General features: G+C 38.7%; 1 protein-coding gene across 3 annotated transcripts in view; it reads left to right on the top strand.

Moving 5' to 3' along the window:
- The window catches only part of Phb1 (prohibitin l(2)37Cc), a 57,026-nt gene that overhangs the window by 34,404 nt on the left and 7,423 nt on the right, over positions 1 to 15,199 (top strand). For all 3 annotated transcript variants that reach the window (XM_067150862.2, XM_067150863.2, XM_067150864.2), the window contains exon 5: positions 4,828 to 4,944. In XM_067150862.2, coding sequence (XP_067006963.2) covers positions 4,828 to 4,944 — 117 coding nt within the window. The remainder of the gene's footprint in view (positions 1 to 4,827; positions 4,945 to 15,199) is intronic.

Genomic DNA, 15,199 nt, shown 5'->3' with positions numbered 1-15,199 from the left:
CCATAGGGAATCAGAAATAATTGTTCCGAATGAGTAAATTTATAATACCAATATAAATGGTCCGTTATTGGACATTATAAATTTTCCAGTAACTCATTTCTGGTTGCCAGCGTTTCGCCCCCGTGTGCTAGGCTGGGCTCATCAGTTGGTACCTAGCACACCTACCAAGACGCTGGATAGTGCATACCGTGGAGGCCACTGCGTAGGCTAGCACACGGGGGCGAAACGCTGGCAACCAGGAATGAGTTAGCTGGAAAATTTATAATGTCCAATAACGGACCATTTATATTGGTATTATAAATTTACTCATTCGGAACAATTACTTCTGATTCCCTATGGGAATCAACATCTACATCATTAACTGAACTAAATCGGCTAACTGAAAAAAGGTTTTACGAGTTGAAGTATACAACATTTTGTTACACCTTGAGGATCAAAGATGATGAAACTCATTTGATTGTGAGTAAAATATTCCATTGCCTAATGTTCCAGATTAGTCCTGCTATTATTGCAAACAAATTTATGTCCAGAATTTTACTTTTGTTAAAGGTCGTAATAAATCTGAGTTAAACCATTCTAATGTTGCTTCTTAATGCTGGACAGAAAATTAATTCAGTCGAGATTCCAATACTATAACATTATGTGTGTTACACTTTAATTTCCTTAGACATGTTCCATTACAGATGTATGGTATGTTACGGGTGTGCTGCACAAAATAAAAATTCATTTGGGTTTCGGTGTGTGTTCCTTGGCTTTCAGAAAAATCTCCTCCACAAATAAATGAAATTGAAATTATTTTCCCTGTAACTGGTCATAGTTACATTCCTCCAGGCTGTGTATTTGGAAGTATAGAAAATAAAATTTTAAAATAGGAAGTAATAGTACAACCTGAACAAGTGTATGATGTAATCAACATTGAAATTGATAGAAATTCCAGTGTTCCTGACTTCAAGAGTTGTGTAAAAAATTATGAAATTACAAAATCAAGGATCTTGGCATTTTCAAATTTAAAAATGTAGCATATTTACGTAAAGTACAGAGTAGGAAGTAATATTCTTGTTCATGGTAAACACATTCAAAAATGACCTTGAGAGTGTTTAGATCTCTGTTTAACTCTGAGTAAATCCAATTATGAATCTAGGCTCATCGAACCAAAGAACGCAATCTCTTTAGAGAGAATGAGGGATGTTGAAAAACGTCTGACTGCTTTTTATGGAGAAAACTCAAGTCTTACAAGCATGGTGTTGATGAGAATAGATCGGATCAAGCTGACCATGAGTACTTGCGAAATGATGCAAGATGAACTTAGTGTTGTGATATAAACATTGAAGAGTAAAATCATTCTCAGTTGTGATAATGTTTTTCTTAGGAGACAATCTCAAACCTTCAGTTGTAATTTATTGACTGAAATATAGGAACCATTATTTGGGCAACTTTTTCTTTAGTTATTTGAAGGTTTCTGTCTTCTCTATTTGTCAACTTTGCAGTATTTTGATATATTCTTATATCTTTTCTTATGCTGAAGATGTCCCATATGAAGGACGAAACATGTTCTTATATGTAGAATCAAAAAATGAGTTTATTTCTTCTAAGAGATAATACAGTATTATAGTACTGAAAAAGGGGATTCTTCTCAATTTGATTTCAGTATTACATTGATACGGATGCTTAGTAATGAAGTTCATTACATGCGACAGAATTATCAGTAACAACATGTGGGCACCCGCTCCATCGATACGATCACCTGTGACTCTCTTGGAGTTCAAGATGTACTGTACAGGACAAATCCACACACTTTACAGCAGGCCTGACCAAACAGTGTTGCTTGGGCGTGAGCACTTTGGCCTTGTGAACGGAACGATGAAGAGAAGGAAAAGGTTGGCTGTGTGATAGCAGCTCAGTTGTCTTGCCAGTTTGTTGGCTGGTTTTGGAGGGCTCAGAACTGACCTTAGTTTAGTTTTGGCAAGCTTGAGCGATAGGTCAACAATGCAATACCAGGCTCAGGGACATATTTCTGCAATCTCAAAATGTGTATAAGTTTTGTAAATTACCAACAGCATATTTTTACTGCACAGACAAACTGCTAAGTTCTGTCAATGTTAGATTCAGTCTAACATTTTTCTTTCTGTTATGATATTGATGAAGATCTGGCAATATGAAGATTTAATGATCTTTAATCTGCAAAACTCTGTGCAGTTGAATTCATTGTGAATCCTTGTTTTGAGGTAAGAACAGTGTTCAGTCCAGACTAACACACGTCCCATCTCTTGTCAGTGTTGTTTGTTTTTATTGGAATATGTGAAGGTCATCTGTCAAGAAATAAATTCATTTCTTCCGAGAGAATTAAGAAGACTGGTGGCCGGTTTCACCAAGCTTTGTTTATGAATTAGACGACTGTTTAACTTTGACAATTCGTTTATCGTCCATTTTTCGTTTCTTCAATGTCTGTTTACTTTGACGATCGTCAAACGCACAGTCAATTTTGGTGTGCCACTTTTCGACTTTCAAACATGACGATATGTTCAAAATGGTGTCTCTGTGTTGTAAACACTGCAGTGTTTGGTAGTAGTTGGAAATTACAGATCTCTTTTAAAGTGTTTTATGCATTTTGGCATTTTACAGGAAGTGTTAAAGCATTTCACAGGAAGTTATTTAGAAGATCATGAATGTGGAAGTCAATTTTGATGCTGAATTACTGTATATAGAATTATTGGAAAATCTGGGACCTGAACCTGCAATTACTGACCGTAATGATCATTTCTTCTCAATGAATGACTTTCCAAGAGCGTAGTACTGAAACTTTTAGAGCAAATTGATAGTAGACTGGAATATCCTACTAATAGAAACCGTCCGTTAATACCCATACAACAACTACTTTTAACTCTACGTTTTTATGCTACTTGTCTTTTCAATTGGAACTAGTAAATGTGAATAGTTTATCTAAATCAATAATTTGTCGCTATATTAGGAAAGTTTCTGAAGCAATTGGTTCCTTGAGACCCCTGTATGTGAATTTTCCTGAAGGTGATGAAGTTTGTTCAGTTATTTGCGATTTTTATGTGATAAGCAATTTCCCTGGAGTAATGGGTTCACCGAGCTCGATAGCTGCAGTCGCTTAAGTGCGGCCAGTATCCAGTATTCGGGAGATAGTAGGTTCGAACCCCACTGTCGGCAGCCCTGAAAATGGTTTTCCGTGGTTTCCCATTTTCACACCAGGCAAATGCTGGGGCTGTACCTTAATTAAGGCCACGGTCGCTTCCTTCCCACTCCTAGCCCTTTCCTGTCCCATCGTCGCCATAAGACCTATCTGTGTCGGTGCGACGTAAAGCAACTAGCAAAAAAAAAAAAAAAAAAAAAAAAAAAGGAGTAATGGGTGCCATCGATTGTACACATATACCTATACTGTCTCCTGGTGGACGTAATGCAGAAGTTTTCTGCAACAGAACGTCCTATTTCTCAGTTAATGTACAGACCATTTGTGATGCTATTTTACTAATAAGGAATATTGTTGCTAGATGGCCTGGATCAGTTCATGACAGTTTTATTTTTGATAATTCTGAAATAAGAATAAAATTTGAGATGGGAAGAATCCAAGATGGACATCTCCTAGGGGATAATGGATATCGACTTACACATTTTCTTCTTACCTCATTACTAAATCCACGAAATCAAGTCGAGGAAAACTACAACAGAGCCCATATTAAGACAAGAAACACTGTTGAACGACAATATGGAAGCTGGGTTTAAAAACAACAGTAACAACATCTTTGTCTGTCGTAGTGGCTACCGCTGTGCTACATAATATTGCTATGCAAACAAAGGAAGATGAAGAACTCCATCACTACCTAGAAGAAGAAGAAAAAAAAAAGAAGAAGCCGGGCTGAGTGGCTCAGACGGTTAAGGTGCTGGCCTTCTAACCCCAACTTGGCAGGTTCGATCCTGGCTCAGTCCGGTGGTATTTGAAGGTGCTCAAATACGACAGCCTCGTGTCTGTAGATTTACTAGCACGTAAAAGAACTCCTGTGGGACTAAATTCTGGCACCTCGGCGTCTCCGAAGACTGTAAAAAGTAGTTAGTGGGACGTAAAGCAAATAGCATTATTATTATTATTATTATTATTATTATTATTAGAAGAAAAAAGATGACCTGACAGGAATTATTTAGTCCGAGGAAAATATAGGCCTACGTGGCTTAGCTGATCAAGATAGTCCTCAGTTTGTTAATCGGAACAAAATCGTTGAAAACCATTTCCATTAAGACGCTGCTTTAAAGGTGGAATAAATTTAAAACACACGAGTTCTGTATCACTAATATTATATGAACAAGCACACACTTTGTTTTCTATAGCACACAATAGACAATATTTAATGTGACTATGTTTGTTACAAATAGGTCATAGGTTAATAAATTTCTAGAAGTGTGAAATATTAATTAAAAGTGGCTACAGATATGTTTTCAATATATTTCAAAAGGAACCTTGGGACAGCATTAAATTTAGTCTATTGTTTCTTCAAATAAAAGGAAAGTTTTGCCTCTAGCACTGCATTTCTCAGTTTTTCATTTTCTTGCTTAATTTTTTCAGTTTCTTTTTTCATGTGTATAAAGGCTCGTTCTTTGTTATCCCTTAATTGCAGCATGTCTACTTCTTGCTTGCAAAGATCTCTTCTTGCTTCTTACAATTCAATAACTTTTTCACGAGCTTTCAATGCTTCTGATTTCTTTGTCTTTTTAAAAGAGCAGATTGCAATCTGCTCACCTGTTTTTCTTAATACCGGTATTTGTGTTCTGTATATCGTCTTGTGGGACTGAGTTATTGTTCTTTTGCAGGCACAGTTTGATGCAGGAGAGCTGATTACTCAGCGTGAAATTGTTTCTCAGAAGGTCAGCGAGGAACTGACTGAACGTGCTTCTCAGTTTGGAGTTATTCTAGATGATATTTCATTAGTGAGTATCTAATCCTAATTAAATAACAGCTGTACAGTTTACAGTTTTATATTCATACTACTACAGTAAGACTGGGAAGTTGATTTTGTGGAAAAGGGAAGTATTGAAACACCCTGTGTATAGTGATTTAGTTTAATTGGACTTTCACCTTCTCTATTTGCTGCCTCTTACATGAGGGGAAAAAGTTCAAACATAAACAAAATATAGTCCATGGTTCGCAAATAGTGTTGTATGCAAAGCCTTAGATTCTATCTCTTGACATGGAAAAGTGCATTTGGGAAAGTGCTTTAACAAACATGGTGAATTCATGGAAAATAAGTGTATATCTACTTTACCATAGCTCTTTCTTGGATTCAATGGTAGTGTGATGGCTTCTGGATTCCAGGATCACCAGTTCAGACCTGGCAGAGTTAGTTGGAGTTTTGAAGGGGGAATAAAGTTCATTCACAACTCCATGTCATACAATGTTGGCATGTAAATTAACTCTGGTGACACGTGGTCTTTGTCTGACAAAATTAATTAAAACTCTTGACTAGCTGCCGAATAAAGATCTGGTTTGCCATCCAGTAGAGTAAAGCAGACCATCCAAATTGATGTGCAGGTGGCCTAAATGGCATCAGATTAAAATGCCAGCACACAGTAGCTGGGGCCATACAATTATTATTATTATTATTATTATTATTATTATTATTATTATTATTATTATTATTATTATTATTATTATTATTATTCGTATCATAACTGCATACTCAATTTTTGCTAAATTAATACATTCAGAGAAAAACAACAAAATATCAAAGACTACCCTCGAATATATGCTATGCAGTGGGTGAAGTGGGTAACAGAGATTCTTCTTTGGAGAGTGTGGATGTCTACCAGTCAGTATTACTGATTTTCAACATGAAAATAATTTATTTCCAATGTACGTCTTATCAGAGGCTTTCTGTCCCATCTGGGAGTTAATATTCTTATTCTGGTTTCTCCTTATAGGAAATTATTCAGATTTGACCATTAGGCTTACCAAGTTTCATCTTATCTGAAGAATTCAGGATAGTGTAGCATCAAAGGAGAACAATAAAACTTTGATTTCCACCTATTCAACAGATTGAAAGCAATTATAAAATTAGGATCTCATTCTTAATTTATTGTTAAATTATTAAAAACATAGGACATGTCTCGTTCAAATTTTGAACATCTTCAGCTATAAACATTCTTAACAAGGTTAAAACCAGTAACATTATTCTATAACTTATAACTTACACTTATTATTCTATAACTTACACTTATTAGTTATAAAATAATGTTACCGGTTTTAACCTTGTTAAGAATGTTTATAGCTGAAGATGTTCAAAATTTGAACGAAACATGTCCAATGTTTTAAATAATTTAGCAATAATTTAAGAATGAGATCCTAATTTTATAATTGCTTTTAATGTGTTGAATAGGTGGAAATCAAAGTTTTATCGTTCTCCTTTAACAGACTTTCAATACGGAAAAATGAGGATAGTCTCTTACAGTGTAGCATCATACTACACTATCCTCTTAAGAAGATAGAATCCATACTTGCACCTTGTTTATACATGTGTTCCTTGTTTATACATGTGTTCCATGAAGTTTGTCTTGGAGCTTGAAGGGCTTCCATCGAGCAAATTGAAATATCATTGGTAAAAATTGTCTGCTGTGTGTGTAGAAAAAATTGTTCTTGTTTTTTATTTCAGAACTATATTGCATCTTGATAGCAAGTCAGAACACTCAGAACCCTAATGTTCTGCATTGTGGTTCTCTTTGGGATTGGTTTAGGAACTTAGTGTTGATTAATGAATACAGTAGGGAAATTGTTTTCCTTCAGTTTCTTTATTGAATGCAAGAAAATACTGTCTCAGGTATGAATTGGCAGGCCACATGGCGAATCTGGGTGGCGGCCAGAGCTCGTACTCCCAAGCAGTTGGATACAATATATACGCTACTGAAACCACAAACTTTATGATGATTCATGTCCTTACAATTACGAAGGCCATCCAGAAATTAAGTTTTCTGTTTAAAAAAACAACAACTTATTTACTTGAAAAACTTTATTGGAAACCGATACAACAATGTTGGAGCTATTTTTCAACATAATCACCACCAGAATTGAGTCACTTGTCATATCATGGGATCAATTTTTGTGTGCTAGTGTCATAGAATTCTGATGCCTAGAAATGGAACCATCGTGAGACATTCGTCTTCAGCTGAAAATGCTGACCGGAGGACAGGAATTTCTTGAGGTGAAAGAAAAGATGAAAATCACCGGGAGCAAGATCAGGACTATATGGTGGATGATCGAACATCTCCCAGACAAACAGTTGCTGAGTGCCAAGCCGTATATGGACGAGCATCGTCATGGATCAGCACAACACTTGCACTGAGCATTCCACGCCTCTTGTTTTGAATGGGCTGTTGAAATTTCCATAGTGTTTCACAGTAACCGTCCGCGTACATTGTTTCACCTCTGGACAGGAAGTCAATGAGCAGAATGTCCTTCCTGTCCCAGAACACCATGCACATCACACTCTGCACCAACACAGTCTGTTTCACTTTCATCCTGACCAGAGATCCACAGTGACGCCAGTGCATTGACTGCTGCTTGATTTCCGGGATGAAGTGAGGAACCCACATCTCATTGACCGTGGCGATCCTTTCAAGGATCTTGTGGTCATCATCATGGTGTCACTGCAGAATTGAGGAGCGTTTTTTCAAAACTCGATAAATGCAAAAAAAAAAAAAATCGAAATTGAGTTATGCATGCTAATGTTATCAGTTTGAACTTGCTCACCATCCTGTGCAATCATCCTTTGCATAAGTTGATATTAGCCGTGTATAGAAGTGGTTGAAATTACTAGGTTTTTGCAAAAGTCAATAAGTGCTCTCGGAAAGTTAAAGCAAAACTCGATAAATGCAGTTAACTATTAATCACGTGGCATTCTCATGGATAATCGGAAGTGTTATTCTGTGGAACAATGGAACACCGGACTCCTTTATTGAAAGGATGTATTCTAGGAACTGCGTGCCACATGTTCCCGCGATTAGCCCTCATTGTCGTCGACAAAATGAAACTCGCTCCTTAAGAAGTTCTAAGCAAGTTACTGTGTGAGGAACTATTTCACTCTACAACAGTATGAATAATGAATCTGAAGATTCTGAAACTGGTGTGCCGGTTCAGGAATGTGTCGGTGGGAGAAAGTCTAGGTACAAGAAGAGAGTACCTGGAAAGCTGGCTAGAACTAAAAGCAAACCTAATATTAAGTGCATTCATGTACTCAAAGACTTGTCCACAAGTACAGTAACTAAAAGGATGAAACAATACAAAGCTGCTGAAGTCTGCTATGAAGATATCACAGAATTCCATCATCATGTGACTTCTTTAAACAAGATCGATCAAGACAAGTTTCTGTTGAAGTATATGCGCATTTCCACACCTCAGCGCAGGGTAGTGAACATTGAAAGTGCTAGGAAGAAGAAAACTGTTTCTGTGAAGTACAGCATTAGGAAGGAAACTGGTGAAATACACTGACTGACAGAGCAAATGCAACACCAAGAAGGAGTGGTCAGAACTTTATGCCAATTGCAGGGTAGACTGACGTCACTGAGGTATGCTCATGATGTGAAATGCGCCGCTGTGCTGCGCACGTAGCGAACGATAAATGAGACACGGCGTTGGCGAATGGCCCACTTCGTACCGTGATTTCTCAGCCGACAGTCATTGTAGAACGTGTTGTCGTGTGCCACAGGACACGTGTATAGCTAAGAATGCCAGACCGCTGTCAACGGAGGCATTTCCAGCAGACAGACGACTTTACGAGGGGTATGGTGATTGGGCTGAGAAGGGCAGGTTGGTCGCTTCGTCAAATCGCAGCCGATACCCATAGGGATGTGTCCACGGTGCAGCGCCTGTGGCGAAGATGGTTGGCGCAGGGACATGTGGCACGTGCGAGGGGTCCAGGCGCAGCCCGAGTGACGTCAGCACGCGAGGATCGGCGCATCCGCCGCCAAGCGGTGGCAGCCCCGCACGCCACGTCAACCGCCATTCTTCAGCATGTGCAAGACACCCTGGCTGTTCCAATATCGACCAGAACAATTTCCCGTCAATTGGTTGAAGGAGGCCTGCTCTCCCAGCGTCCGCTCAGAAGACTACCATTGACTCCACAGCATAGACGTGCACGCCTGGCATGGTGCCGGGCTAGAGCGACTTGGATGAGGGAATGGCGGAACGTCGTGTTCTCCGATGAGTCACGCTTCTGTTCTGTCAGTGATAGTCACCGCAGACGAGTGTGGCGTCGGCGTGGAGAAAGGTCAAATCCGGCAGTAACTGTGGAGCGCCCTACCGCTAGACAACGCGGCATCATGGTTTGGGGCGCTATTGCGTATGATTCCACGTCACCTCTAGTGCGTATTCAAGGCACGTTAAATGCCCACCGCTACGTGCAGCATGTGCTGCGGCCGGTGGCACTCCCGTACCTTCAGGGGCTGCCCAATGCTCTGTTTCAGCAGGATAATGCCCGCCCACACACTGCTCGCATCTCCCAACAGGCTCTACGAGGTGTACAGATGCTTCCGTGGCCAGCGTACTCTCCAGATCTCTCACCAATCGAACACGTGTGGGATCTCATTGGACGCCGTTTGCAAACTCTGCCCCAGCCTCGTACGGACGACCAACTGTGGCAAATGGTTGACAGAGAATGGAGAGCCATCCCTCAGGACACCATCCGCACTCTTATTGACTCTGTACCTCGACGTGTTTCTGCGTGCATCGCCGCTCGCGGTGGTCCTACATCCTACTGAGTCGATGCCGTGCGTATTGTGTAACCTGCATATCGGTTTGAAATAAACAACAATTATTCATCCGTGCCGTCTCTGTTTTTTCCCCCAACTTTCATCCCTTTCGAACCACTCCTTCTTGGTGTTGCATTTGCTCTGTCAGTCAGTGTACTTCCTGTCTGTGCTGCAACTTTTCAAGGAATTTCTGGCATGTCAAAGGACAGATTATCTTATCTGGCTAGTAGGTTTCATCATACTGGGAAGTTACCTAAGGAAAATCGAGGTGGTGACAGAACAGGCAAGGAACACAAGGACATAACGGTTGCCATTAAGAATCACATCAAAAGTTATAAATGCAGAGAGAGCCATCCTGGCAGAGGAAATTCTAAGAGAGGATATTTACCATCATATCTCTCAGTCAATAAGATGTGGAAGATATTCTGTGAAGAAAGGATAAGTTCTGGATTGAAACTGTGCTCGCTGTCAAAATACAAGTATATATTCTATAAGTGTTTCAATCTGTCATTCAAAACTCCTCACACTGATACATGCTCCACTTGTAAAATTAGTCTGATGAAAATAAAGACAGAAACTTGTCTAGAGAAGAAGAATGAACTGAGGACAAGTTATAGATTGCATAAACTTTGTGCAACGCAGTTTTATCAAATAATGAATAATGACCCAGGTGTCATCAAGATATGTTTTGACATGCGACAGAATCAACCAATTCCGAAGTTATCAGTGAGTGAGGTTTTCTATGCTAGACAAGTGTGATTATACAATCTCTGCATCATGATTCACTGAAAGGAGCAGAGAAAGGAAGACATATTTTTCTATACTTGGCTAGAAACAGAATCCTCGAGGTTGCAAGCAAGTTGCTTCGGCTTTGTTGGACTTTCTTTTTAACCTAGAAAGGAAACTGAACAAAGATGGCTCTACCACGATACATTTATTCTCAGACTCTTGTAGGAGTCAAAACAAAAACAGTCTCATCCTGGCCACACTTACTGCTTTCTTGGAAAAAAGCACATTATTCAATAATATTGTACATTTCTTCCCTATTAGGGGACACAGCTACATGGCTCCAGACAGAGTGTTTGGTAGAATTGAGAAATCTTACAGAAGACAGGAAAACATACTGTCTCCCAAACAATACTATATCTTAGAGAAGCATGGCACCCTTAAAATTCTGAGCAGGGACTCTGAAATCAAAGATCTAAAAGAGAGTGCACGGAAGGTACTATGAACTAAGCTGCCATTTAAAATGAATAGTCAACGTGTTACCACATATAATAAAAGACATAAGAGAGTCTCCGTATCAGTACAGGATACCTACTTCGCATACCCAGTGGAAGTTGAAGTTCTGAAAATGAAATCCGGCCATGAAGCATTGCTAAAATCCTTTGTTTTATCAAAGAAAAATATGGTGAGCAAAGAAAAGAAGGATGTTCAAGCTCTGTTGAAGTTTTTTGAAATACCGGATGATGCTGTGGATTTCTACAGGGTCGTGTTAGAAGACAAGTAACAGCCTTCCGATGGCTATGTATTTTGACGAGTTCTTAAATATTAACCCATTGCCTTGCAATGACGGAAATATCCTCATTGTCCGCGGGTTGCCATAAATGCAATGATGGAAATTTCCGTCCACCCTCTTTATTGCTTTGTTGAGGTTTCCAGGGATACATATCAATATTTCTTTGCAATCTCAACATGTCTACGAGATGTTGGTAATCGTATTTCAGCTATCTTTGCCCTTCAGCTACGTATTTCGCCGCCAAAGAGTCTAAATACGATCGAGTAAATTGCCGCGTAAAGCTTTAGTGAAGGTAAAGTCAACGTCATGGCCGAGTTGTATGAAGCTCGAATATTACGTTTTTTGGAGGAAAGCGATGTCAGTGGCGGTTTTCCGGATGAAAGTGATACTTAATTACCTTCTAGTGACGATAGCATTAGTAATTCCAAAGAATTAGATGACATTATTGAAGAAAATGAAGACGGGGGCGCAGGTGGGCATCTGCATAACCTAGAAAACTGAATGTGTACACAAAAAGACAATGTACCAAATAATATGTGGTGTAATCTTCTTGCTACCACAGAGTTCAGTTCTCCAAGCCCCATAGTTCTTCTGCTGAAAGAAGCTATTGATCTGGTTTGTCAGTCTTGTATTTATTATTATTATTATTATTATTATTATTATTATTATTATTATTATTTCATTATGCCTGACTAATGAGCGCAGTTAAACTTATTTAGCTGATGTCGTTGCCTTTTCCTTCTCCCAAAATCTCTTAATCTTCTCACAGTGGCTTTTCTTGCGAGGTCTGCTATGACTGCAGAGGAAAAAATCCCAAGGGAAAGAACAGGGGTGAATCCCGCTATGAATGTGATAAGTGTAAGGTGGCACTGCATGTATACGAGTATTTTAAGATCTACCACACTGTGTTGAACTATTGTTAGAATGTGAACTGTGTTTCAGTGTGTTAACTTGCTGTAGCAAAAGTGTTCTCTTTTAAGCCAGATTAAATCGCAATCAATGTATATTTATTTTCAAGAAAAATTGCAGTTCAATGGGTTAATTGAGTAGATTTTATTTTGTAAGACTTAACTTTAATTTAACTTGTGTGATATTAATGTGTTCATTCATTACAATAGGATTGATAATATAGCTTAATACCTTATTTTGTTTTATGTTACATTGTTTGATGCTAAGTATATTAGAATCTAATAATATTATGTAATCTTACAATACCAAGTAGCCTATGTTATAAAATGTACGACAATGGAGCTCAAAAATCAATAAATATTCAAAAAATATTATTCACGAAATAACAAAAATAAAAATAAGTAAATAATTCCATAACTAAAAGTATAGAGTATTAATGTAAAATCCCATTTTACCAGAATATTTGCATATATCGACTTCTGAAAAAAGTTGAGAAAATTAACTTCTAATCTTACCCCATCCACCTTGAGTTTCTGCATGTTCTATTCAGGTACCGTGTTTGTCTCTATTGGAACTAATATAGACGAAAATTTGAAATGTTTCATGCATATGCTTCTAAGTGAAAATAAAAAACAAATTTCCTGAAAAATTATGTTTGCTGCAAATGTCGAGTTTTGAAAAAACGCTCTTCAGTTGTCAGTGCTGCTCCTATGCGCTGCATTTTGTGGTCGGGTGTCGGGTGTTTTGGTACCCATCTGGCACACACTTTCTTGAAGAACAGATGTTTAGTGACAGTTTCATGCAATAAGGATCACGATATCTGCAGAAAATGGCGGCTGAGTTCCGTAATCGTGAAGCGGCGGTTCTCCATAATGCGTTGCCACACCAGCTCCATAAGGTCATTGATGAGGAACGGTCACCCACGGTCCTCTTCATCATGGACATTTTGATGACCTTCGGCAAAGTCTCTACACCAGTAATGCATCATTTGTTTGTTCATGACCCTGCCTGTAGAACTGACACAGCTGGCGATGAATTTCAATCGGTGCTATATTTTGTGCATTTATCACAGACTGAACCTTGCAGGTGGCTGGAGAAAGAATATGAACCGCCATTTTGAGCCATTTTGGCTGCTACTGACACCAGGCGGGATTTGTCTTCGTGGTAAATGATTGCTGCATCATAGATCTGTCACACATGCTCATATTTCCCGGCTAGATATGTTTACAAGAAAAGAAATAGGGAAAGTTAATTTCTGGATAGTCCAAATATAATGAAAATAAGCATGTAGCTTTTCACAGGAGATCTTGGAAATGTCCTCCTTCTGCATCCACACAACTCTGGCATCGTTTAAGGAAATTTTCTTTCGTGCACACCAGTTCAGCTTTCAAAATAAATTTCTCTTGTGATACAGTGGAACTTCGAATATCCATTCCCGGAAACTACGTTTTCCCGGATTATGCATTCAAATTACGTGGTCCCGCGAGCATCATAATTAAATCACGTTGTAAAAATCCCGCGTTATCTGTTACTCGAAGAAACGATTTCCTGGATCAACCGTCCATAAATTTCAGTCCCATCAACGCTAAATCCTCGATCAAACGTTTTTCAATAAACTTTATCTCATGAAAGGACGGCTAAAGCATTCTTATGGATCTTGGTGTTAACGCCCCATCAATGCGATAATTAGAGCAAGTAGTGTACTGGAAAAGCGATCGGCGGTGGACTTGCGTAAGTGACCATCTTAACATCGCATTCGGGTGGTATTGTTTAGAGAATCTTGGAAATCACAAAGCAGAGAGTGGCCACAACTGTAAGGAGACACAGCACATTTCGACAGTTCTACGTGAAGATGGAACGAGGTTCGTCAAATGTTCGCACTTATAAAGCGTCCACATTATGTCCAGGGTTAGATGTTTATATTTTTACTTTTTTCAATTGTACTGCTGAACAGGTTCTCGGCACTTTCCTCAGGGCACTGTATATAGTCACTGTGCTTTCAGGCAGGATCAACTTGTGAAAGTTTAGATTTTATAATTCCACCTTTACAATACTGTAATTGTCTTTATTACAAAGATTACATTAAATTTCACTCTGAAACATGTTTTGTCCTCTTATAGGACATCTCCAGTCATAAATACAAATACATAACATTAAAAATAAGGCAAGGACACATTAAAATAAGTAAATGCAAAGTCTTTGTATACTGTGACGCGGCGTGATAGCGTCTTGTCAATCTTCAGTGTTAAAATGGTGCGGTGTGAACATGATGAAACATGAAGTCCAATTAAAATCATATGTAAAAACTGTTGTTCAAAACAACTTGTCAATTATAAAACTCCGTAAGTGGCTATGCAAATAAAATTGTGTATATTGTACATAAAACAGTGTTCTGGTGATGCCACATTGTAATAGATTTCTTGATTAGGAGGTGGAGTTATACTGATGCAAGTTGAACCTGATTGTGTGTTGACAGTAGGGGCCTAAAAAGAAAATATGAATGAACTGAAGAATAAAATGCCGTTAAAATGTGATCTAAGTGCCCATCCCGTCACTCACCTCTTTGCCTGTCCTACATCGACCACTCCACGTCAAGTGCTAAGGTTAACTGAGTGACGTCCTCGAAGGTCATTGATGACTGACTGTGAGGGGAGGTTGAGAGGAGTTTGACGTAAGGGGAGGGGCGTGAGGTGGCATATTATTCACGCGCCTTCGTGAAAAGAATTTATTGATTAACTCCTCGAAAAGTATATTGATATCCTCCAATATCTCATTAAGATTATAAATCGGGTTGCATTTTTGATCAGTATTTATAAAGATGTTTTCTAAAATATTCAATAGATTTCCTTCCTTACATAAGTGGAGAATTTGAAGGTCTTGTTATATGCCCATGAATGTATGATTAGTATCGTCCATATGAGAACCGAATGCTGAGAATCTGCCGTACTTTGACGCATTAACATGTTCATTATACCTTATGTTAAAATTGCGGCCTTTCTGTCCAGTATAACTGGCGGG

The sequence above is a fragment of the Anabrus simplex genome, chromosome 7 (assembly GCF_040414725.1).
Source record: "Anabrus simplex isolate iqAnaSimp1 chromosome 7, ASM4041472v1, whole genome shotgun sequence".
NCBI lineage: Eukaryota > Metazoa > Arthropoda > Insecta > Orthoptera > Tettigoniidae > Anabrus > Anabrus simplex.
Note: the sequence above shows the minus strand (reverse complement) of the source record. Positions and strands in the feature narration are given on the sequence as shown.